Source organism: Micromys minutus (assembly GCF_963924665.1).
Source record: "Micromys minutus genome assembly, chromosome: 2".
Lineage (NCBI taxonomy): Eukaryota > Metazoa > Chordata > Mammalia > Rodentia > Muridae > Micromys > Micromys minutus.
This window is the reverse complement of record NC_137971.1, coordinates 693,020-703,070: the sequence shown is the minus strand read 5'-3', so window position 1 is coordinate 703,070 and position 10,051 is coordinate 693,020. Positions and strand designations below refer to the sequence as shown.

General features: G+C 44.3%; 1 protein-coding gene across 1 annotated transcript; it reads right to left on the bottom strand.

Moving 5' to 3' along the window:
- Positions 1–8,697: 8,697 nt before the first annotated feature.
- Positions 8,698–9,810, bottom strand: PRLHR (prolactin releasing hormone receptor; the record flags this gene model as incomplete). The annotated part of the gene is made up of 1 exon (XM_080911285.1): positions 8,698–9,810. One exon carries the CDS (start codon positions 9,808–9,810, stop codon positions 8,698–8,700), a length of 1,113 nt encoding a protein of 370 aa, XP_080767411.1.
- Positions 9,811–10,051: the final 241 nt, after the last annotated feature.

Sequence of the window (10,051 nt, the reverse complement as noted above, 5' to 3'; positions counted from 1 at the left end):
AGCCAGCAGAAGTGCACCAGAAATCTGTAATGTGGGCAGTGCTTACTTGGACTAGAGTAACAGCCTGAAATGAAAGGGCAAAATCAGTCTCATTGCTGTGGAGCTGTAACCTGTTCTACCAGCTATGCGTATCCAGAAGTTGCCTTGTCTACAACAAACCTGATCACATTCCTAGGAACGTATGTTGAATGCAGAGGTGAGCACATTCAACCCTGAATTACTACAGAAACTCAAAGCCAGTCAGCATTAATGAATAGATAGTTAAGACACACATCCTAAAGACCTTAACAGTGAACATGAAAGATGAGCACATGGTCCAGTATTACATTGGTTCTTCCTTTGTACAGATAACCTAATTTCTATTCAGGCTTCAGCAGCCACCCCCAGAACAACATTACCCGATGATTGTTATAATGAGCACCTGAGGCCTGATAAATGACTTTCACACGTGTGTGTTTTGTAGGGCGTCCCTCCGTGTAACAACACATCCTGCCTCCTTCCACTCAAGTAGAAAATAACCAGCAGCAACTCCAGAAAGACGGGCAGGGTAATGAATGTTTGCCAGAGGGAGCAAAGGAAAGGCTCAGGAAGGCAGCAAACCCTGCCTCGTGTGAGACTTTCTTGCTTGGGAAACATCTGCAAAGAGCACAGGTTTGTTTGGCAACCCACTGAGGAGTCAGCTGCCTCAGAGAAAAATAGTCTCCATGTGTGGGTGTTGACCCCTCTGGGGTCAAATGACCCTTTCGTGGGAGTTGGAAAATATAGATATTTATATTACAATTCATAACAGTGACAAATTTACAGTTGTGGAGTAGCAATGAAAGTAAATTTGTGGTTTGGGGTCACCACAATATGAGGAATTGCATTAAAGGGTCACAACAAAAAAAAAGGTTGAGAACCACTGCATAAGAAAAAGCCTCTTGCCTGCTTGAGGACCAGAAGCCACCTTGTTTTTATTGTCTGAAAGAATTAGCATGATGAAAGAAAAAACTTAAAGTAATTAGGACAGTTGTAGGTGAGCATGGAGTCTCCTTTTGCTATCTCTCATCCATATTTATGGTCTCCATGATTCATGAATATCTTAGGGTATTAAAAGAAAAAATGGAAGATGAGGAAGGGAGGAAGGAAGAGAGGGATGGAGGGAGGAGGGAAGGAAGGAGGGAGGGAGAAAAGGAAGGAAGGAAGAAAATAGGGAGGGAAGGAGGGAGGAAAGGAAAGAAGGAAGGAAGGAAGGATAAAAGAAAGGGATAGTAGTACTGACTACACATAAAATGTGAGTCACAACACTTGCGGGTGCTGGCAGACATCATTAGTGATCAGTTGCTACTCAGCCCAAGTCTCCAAAGCTGTAACTTAACACATCCCAGAAACCCACACACTTCTGTTCTTTCCTGAACATGTGTCAAGGTTTGAAGAAAAGACACATAGGAACTTTAATAGGCAGAGCCTAACTGAAGGGAGTAGTTCACTGGAAGCAAGCCTTTGACAGGTAGACCTCCTCCCTGATCCACCATGAACAGCCTCTTCCTCTATGTGTTCCTGCCACTGTAACAGTCTGATTCTCCATGGACCTAGATAAATGGCTGAAGTCACTGAAACCATAAGCCAAAATATTAACTTAATTTTTAACATGTTTAATATGTCATTATTTTGAATGTACTCCCTGAGCTATCTGTGTTAGGAATCATGTCACATCAATGAAGAAAGCAGCTATTACATGGTCTCACTCTTCCCCTGTTGCTATAGGCCTAGAGTTTAGTCCTGAACAAATCATTCTTTCTGCTTCTTATTGTAAACTTTCTGTGGCTCCCTGCTGCCTCTCCTAAAGGCCAAGCTCTTCCAGCTGAATCCCTCGTACAATGTAACTGTTTCAGCTTCAGGCTTTGGAGTTTTCAGCCCAGCGCTACCACCTACCATGGTGACATCTTGGCAAATTTTTCAACTTCTCTAAATGTTTGCTTCCCTCTCTGTAAAACAAGAGTAACATGGTAATAGGTGAACAATGTAAGCTCTTTGGCGCTGTGCCTAACACATAGCAGAACCAACTAATGTAACCAGCTTTATTCATCTTTCCGGGCCATCCATCCCTCCTGACTTGTGGAAACATAGCCTACATCCTCCTGTTGAACACTACCCTGTCCTACCTCTGCTAACTCTGCATGTTGGTACAAAGCACCCTCTTCAGTGACTTAAGGTTTCAGGCATCCTTCAGAGTCTGAATGGAATGGCACTTTATCCATGAAGGTTCTACAAGCCCCAAGGCCAAGTATGAGCAGTGCCTCTACTACATTTGCATTGTGTCTGTCATTTTTGTGACCCTGACACCTGCCTGAGAGGTTTCCAGTTTCCTGCAAACTCAACTTTTGCCACAGGCTATCTCTCCACTGTAACACTTGGGGCTAATTTCATTCTTCCTCCAGAGGCTTCAGCTCTTCTAGAGATGATCTCCTCCAAATGACCCATCTTCTTAAAGTTTCAACCCTCTTATTCTCAGATTGAGAGTGATAAAAAAAAAAAAAAAAAACTCTGCTCCTCTGGCCATAAATTCCTGCCCAATCCTCCTATGTCCCTACACCTCATGCTTATGGAATGGATGAACTTCTACTATATCTAAATGTGGGTCAAAACACTCAACTGTGATTAGGTAAGATAAAGTGCTTTACTCTAGCCTCTTGGGCCTCTGACCTGGATTTGTAGCCTCGGAGAAGATACTCCCTGCCACCTTTCTCCTATGGGGAAGATCCTACCTCTGACAGTTAATGCAGGTAGGTAATATTACCCTGACCTGGTCTAGAATCATATTAGAGAAAAACCTCTGAACATGTCTGTAAGGAAATGTCTAGGTTGGGTCATGTGATGTGGGTGGTATCCTTTCATGACCTGGAGTCCTGAATGAGTCAAAAAGAGACTGAGTTGAGTTGGGCAGCAGCATTCATCTCTCTCTGCTTCCTGACTGCAGATACATTTTAACCAGTTGCCTCATACCCTTGTTACCAAGCAATCCCACCATGATGGCCTGGGCCCATAAGCTCTGAGCAAAAGTAAGGTTTTCCCTCCATGTGTTGCTTTTCAGATAATTTGTCACAGAGAAGGGTAACTAACACCCCCAGTCTGACCAGATCGTTTCTTCTGGTGCAGCTATACTGGAGAACTGCCCAGTACCAGTCTCAGTCTAAGCTTGTCAAAGACTATTCCTCTTCCAGACAGTAACACTGATCTCAAACTTTGCATTTGTATCCTTGGAGAGAATTAAAAGGCAGTGGGGTTGGAGTAGGTAGGAAATGGGAATACATGGAGTCCACAGGAAAGAGTTGTAAAATTGGCAGGTTCACCCCTGGGGTGAGGACCCAAGCTGAGTGTGTCACCCTAGAACCTAACTCTGACTCCCAGTTCATCCACAAACTCTCAATTTGGTTTTCTCAGTGCAAAGGGATTTTTTTTTTCTCCTTTGCTGTAGCAGAAGGGTGGTGGAAATGACAGCAACATGGCACTTTATTCATCAGTGGCTGTCACCCAGAAGGAGGATATGTACTCTGGGATCAGGAGACTTAGCCACCAGCAAGCCAAGAAGAGATTTTGTGAGAGCCAAGAGACAAGGGAATGCTTAAAATACCAGGCCGTTTGTTGCTTTTGTTGGATACTGTTTCTTTATTCCAACACAAGATGCTCAAATTAAACCATTTGACCTTTTACTGTTTGGTCTACTTGAGAGCCCTCAGTGAAGTTTATTAAGTTAAGGGTCCTGTGAAAATTCTGGGCAGATTTCTGGGGCTGAAGCTTGACTGTGAAATAGCAGATAGTGAGACTATTGGATCCCACAGGTTACAGGCAACACTGAACTGCAGCCGTGGACATACCTAGTCTCGTGGTACAAGCTGTTCTCCATTATGTGGACAAAGTACTTGAATTCTATCATCTCTCCATCCTTAGGGCAGAAGGTATTTTATTCAGTCAGGAGGTATTTTATAGATAAGTGGAAAGTAGCAAGGACAAATTGCAAAATATAGGAATAAAAATGAGAAGGGGATACATTTGAATGGCAGAGTTCAAGAACCTGTAAGGAGGCTGGAAGATGGTTCAGTGCTTAGGAACACTGGCTGCTCTTCCAGAGGTCCCAAGTTCAATTCCCAGCAAACACGTGGTAGCTCACAACCATCTACAGTGAGATCAGATGCTCTCTCTAGCATACAGGTGTACATGCAGATAGAGCACTCACATACATAAGATATATAAATATATAAATCACAAAACTGAACCTGTTATAAATGTTCATTTTGGTTGTCACATATTTTGGAGGCTTACTACCTCCAAAGACTGACTTCAAGTGTCTAGGCTTTTGGGGAACCTTGACTAACTCCCATCCAATCTGAACATCTTCCTTTCCCAGTATCTGTACACTAGCTTATTTCATGCTCAGGAAGAATAGAAGCAGGGGAAATATGTTTATAAATCCATTTGTAAATGTTTTTATTTTTCTTTGAGTGTGCACGTGTATGTGCAAATAACCAAATGTGTGCTGCTGCTCTAAAAGGCCAGAAAACAGTGTCGGTTCCCATGGAGCTGAAATTACAGGCCTTTTGTGAACTATCCCATGTAGGTGCTAGGATCCAATTCAGGTCTTCATGACTGAGCTGCAAGTACCACTGTGCCAACTCTTTACCCCACCCCCATAAATTCATTTTAGTGCATGTATTTATTTGTTTGGGGGTATGGGCATGCCACAGAGTGTATGGAGATCAGAGGACAACACTAGTGGGCCTGTTCTCTTTCCACTATGTGAGTCCTGTAATTTATCTTAGATAGTCAATCTTGGTAGCAAGCACCTTCTTATCAGACAAGACATTCTGCTGGCCAACCATAAATTTATTTAAAAATTATAATCGATATTCACAAAAAATTTCTGTTTATGACTCCATCATTAATGTTTTAAAATGTTATGGATCTTATTTATGGACCCATGTAGTGTATGTCTTTAGAATTTTCCAAGCTATATATGGGGAAATGGTTAATGATAAAATACTGACCATTAAATATTTATCTACATTTATGACAGCATAGAAACTCAGCATGAAATCATCTACTTCTCTATTGATGGACCTGTAGGCTCCTTCCTCTGAGGTAGAACGATCTTAATACCATGCACCAAAATGCTAGCATCATGTAGACTGGAGACAGAGGGTCACAGGAGAGCCAGCAAGAAAAGTTTATCTCTGGAATTAGTAAAAACTGATAAAATCTAGGTTGGGCACTAAGATTTTTTTTAGAGTGACTTTAAATAGATGTATTAATTCCACAGCTGGAGACTGTGCAACTGATATAATATTTATTATGTCAAACACACTACAAGCTCTAGCCTGAGAAACCTCCCATGCTGACACAGCAACAAAGATATCTTACACATATAGCAAAGAAATCAATGTGTGGACATAAATTCATTACAGACAGGCATTCCCAATCATTCTGTGTGAGGGATAAGTATTGTATCCATTCTCCACCAAGGGCTATTCTTACATGGTGTCCTCGAGGTCAGTTCCTGGTCAGTCTTTCATCTGAAAGACTACTAGATATTCAGAAATGAGAACCAAAGGTGGCCCAATAGTACACCAGAGAAAATAAACCTGAAAATGAGCTGTCCTGGGAAAAGAGCAGCCTGAACAACCATCAGAGCAGCTAGACAAGGTTACATCAATTGGAATATTGTTACTTCGGTGTCCCTCACATTCACTATTCCCAGGTCACTGTTGCCAACACATTGAACTACTCCTCTGCCGATTTGGTGAGATAAATCTATTGATCACACGCCAAACTCGAGGCCTGCTGACAATGCTTGCAAAAAGGATCACAGAGCCTCCTGTCTGCCTTGGGAAGAAAGGCAGCTGCCAAGTTCCAAGCTGGCTCAGTTCCCAGCTTTGGTCTTGACTCACTTCCTGCAGGAGTAAGCCTGCTTACTTGTCTTAGACACTTGCTACTAACCAAAAATGAGTTATGAAATGCAATTTTTATGTATAAGCTATGCAGATTTCTCTGGAACCCATCTCTGAGAGATGTTTTTACAAGTCAGTTTGTTTGACAAACTGCTTCCAAATAGATATCACATCAAGTAACAATTAATCACTTGCTGTTCAGCTGCCACAATATGTAAAGATGCTTATAAGCACAGCCCATTCACCACCCTTTTTAGGCTCCCCAGAAGATCTTTACTAATGTTTAAAACTTTAAGTCACTGCATGACAAGCTGGTGACAATCTCTCTAGTTTAGGAGGGACAATTTCTTCTCACAGTGTAGCCTTAAACTAATTAGAGAACATTTTATTTATTTTTTTAACACCTTGACAATGAAGTCTTAGAATATTTCATGATGGGTAACTTTATAATGCAGTTTAACTAAAACTGAATAATGTTCCTTCTAAACTGATGTGATACACAGGAACTGCTTGGATGAATGCCTAAATATTCTAATCATGAGGATTATTGTCTAAAGCTGATAGAACAGGGATTGTCTAAAGGCTGATTGGGTGTTCTCCAACTGTGATGTAGAACTCACTGTCAGGTCCAGATTCTTAACAACTTTAGTAGGTGCAAATGAAGCATCACAAAGGCATTTCTGAGCAGGTTTGAAAAACAGGATCAGTCTTAAGTGTGCTTAGGCTGCACACTAAAATCTCCAGAAGTGCTTTAAAAAAATGTAGATTCCCAGACCCCCATTTCAAGTCAATTAGATGGTGAAGGGGGAGTGGCAGGGATTAGGAATCAATGTATTTTTGTTTGGCTTGGTTTGTATTTTCCCAGGGGTTCTAAGAGTGGTCAGAGAACCAGCAATTTCAAAAAAAGACCGAAATTGACAAGATCCCTTTCCAGCTAAGCCCACTTCTTCGCCCATTTCCTGGTATCTCCACATGTGCCCATCAAAAGCATGCTCTGGCTTTGAGCCTCAACAGAAAGTACAATAGCCCATCTCTGGGATGACTAGCAAATAAAATTGCTTGTAACATTATGTTTGGGAGTTTGCATCATTAGAATATAGGTTCTCTATGTTCCAGTCTCTAGATGAAGTTCAGAGTCAGTAAAGTACTACTACCGGAAGTAGTTACCGTCTCCTATCTTAACCTGATTCAACTTCTTTCAGTCTGTGGAATGTAACCCTGTAGCTACCAAAGACTTCTATAGCTGCCTAGTGCAAATATTCACACCCACATTGACTGTAGCTGTGAGCACCAAACCCTTGTCATTTTGGTACCACACCTCCTCTTGTACAGCACTCTGATAAATGAGCAAGTCTCTTCCAAAATAGAAGAGAGGGAAGACCTTTCTGGAGTGACAGTAGAGCCTCACACAGGTGCTACAGACAGTAACTCACACCATACAGTCTCAGGTCCTAGGTTGACGGCAGGATACTAAGTATCTTTGCCCAAAGCCCCTTCTCTCATGAATCCCAGTAGCTGCTCCAGCATCCATTATTGAGGCTTTTGGGAACTGAGGCCCCAAGCACATTCCTTATAAACAGAACTCTGAAAAGGTTAATGTGCTGTCAACCCAGGTTCACGCCCAAGAGCCTTCACTGCTCTTGAAACCCTGAAAGTGATTAGGATTTGAACTGTGCATCTTGTGGATAAAAGTTTATTTTTCTTTGCTATTCTTAAATAATCCCGGTTTCAGCCCTGGTTTCTGGGCTGATATGTTGCAAGTCTTCAGGGAGCAGGTGCTGAGCAGTCAGATGGCAGCTGTTGATCTGTTGAAATTCAGCAATTAGAGGATGCAGGAGAATGCTACAGCACACAGTTTACATTGAACATTTCTGTCTGGTGGGAAACACTGCTTGTGCATGCATGCACATGAACACACACACACAATGTCTGCTGTCTTCATGGACAGGTACATGTGTCCTTAAGAGAATCACATCTTCCCCTTTGCCTATATTTTAGTGATTGATTCCTCTCATGTAGCCCAGGCTGGTCACAGATTCCCTATGTAGCCCAGAATGATTTGAACTCCTTATCCTTCTTTCTCTGTTACCTGAGTTATGGGCTCACTGTCACAACCTGCTGTGCGGGAGTTGAACCCAGAGGTTAGGCGAGTGATCTACCAACTGACCTGCTTCCTTCATCCTTTCAATATGGTAGCTAAGAAGTTAGAAGGAAGACAATACCTCCTGAAACATAACCTGAAACTGGATTTGTACTATAAATTCAAATGACTTTAAAATGAAAATCTTTTTGGAACATAAATATCTTACCCGGGGAATGTTAAAATCCTGGATATTGATTTGGGATACATATTTATCTGACATCATAGTGAATCCAAGGGCTGGGTTGACAAAACAGTCGTATCTCAGCTGGGGCCTTTTAAAAAGGAAAAGTGAAAGTCTTCACCAACCCCAGCACCACATTTAAATTCCACCCACAATGCACGCAAAGAGAAAAAAGAAAAACCTCCTGATTCATTTTTATGAACCCAGAGAAATATCTGTGTTTTGCTTTCAGGCATAGATCTGATAAATCTGTTCCTCTGTCCCTGGGCTCTTCTGCTCCAAAACCCACCTAACATTTCAGAGAAACACAAAAACCAAACAAATACCTAGTCAAGAGGGCTGGGTGGGAATTTCACATATGTTGTCTTAATTCTGGTGCTGGGAATGGCATGATGACCTCTGGGGCTAAGGGATATGAAGCTTCCCAGCTCAGACCTGGCAGAGTGACATCAGATGACCACGCTGACAGTCATGTTCTGGCCATGAGGCACGATCTTTCGGGGCCAGGACAGCAGCATCTTGCGCAGCTCCTCTCGGAAGCTGTCATGCAGCCACGCATAGATGAAGGGGTTGTAGCAGGCAGAACTCATGGCAAGCCAGTGGCAGAGGAGCTGCACCAACCCAAAGGCGTAGGGGTCGATGGCACGCGGGTCCAGGTCCCGCAATAGGTTGAAAATGTGCAGTGGCAGCCAGCAGACCGCGAACACTACCACCACCACCACCAGCAGGCAGAAAGTGCGACGGCGACGCGCTCGGTCCCAGTCAGCTTGGCTCTGGGTCACGCTGCCAGGCACCACGCGGTTCCGCAGCTTCACTGACACCCGGACGTAAGACAGAAGGATGGCCAGCAGGGGGAGCAAATAGGTGCCCAGCAATAGACCCCAGGCGTAGATCTGGCGCTGGCGCTCCTGCGAGCCCCAGAACTCCTCGCAGAGGCGCACGTCGTGGGGCTTGAGCTCCACATGGTAGGTGTGCACCGCAGCCGGCAGCGCCAGCACTGCAGATAGAGCCCAGATTCCCAGCACCGCGTAGGCGCTGAGCCTCAGTGAAATGCGCCGACGTAGCGGATGCACCAGAACCACATAGCGGTCCAAGGCGATTGTGGTGAGTGTGAACACCGATACGTAGACGGTGACCGGCTGCAGGAAAAAAACCAGGTGGCACAAGCCTCCACCGAACACCCAGCCACGAGGTTCAAAGGCATAGGCTAGTGTGAGAGGCACACAGGCGGCACACATGAGCACGTCGGACAAGGCCAGGTTGCCGATGAGAAAATTGGTCACGTTGTGCAGCCGGCGCACGCGCATGATCACCAGCACAAGCAGACAGTTGCCCACCAGACCCACGACTACCACGATGCTGTACAGCATCACGATCAGCCCCTTTAGCTGGTGCACCAGTTGCAGGCTCTGGAACGGTGTGACTGCTGCAGCTTGGGGAACCGTCGCAGACACATTGCCCTCCGAGGCCCCTGCGCTCTGGTTGGCTGGAGTGGAGCCGGCTGGCGACAGACCAGAAAACAAGTCTGTGTCCCCAGTGGTTTCAGTGGGCAGTGAGGCCATGGCCACCTGTCGAAAGGTAATCAAAGTTGTCACTTTCCATGTTCTACCAGCCCTTCATGTACCTTTCCCCATCACTCAGCTCCTCTCCTGGACAAAAGCCCCAGAACATCAAACGCAATAAATACTGTCCTTCCAGTTCTATAAAATAAGCCTAACACAGGTGCTTTAAGCGGCTCCTATTCGTAGATAGCTCCCGCGGTCCCCGAAAGGCAGACCGGGGAGCTGGTCCTACCTGTGAGCA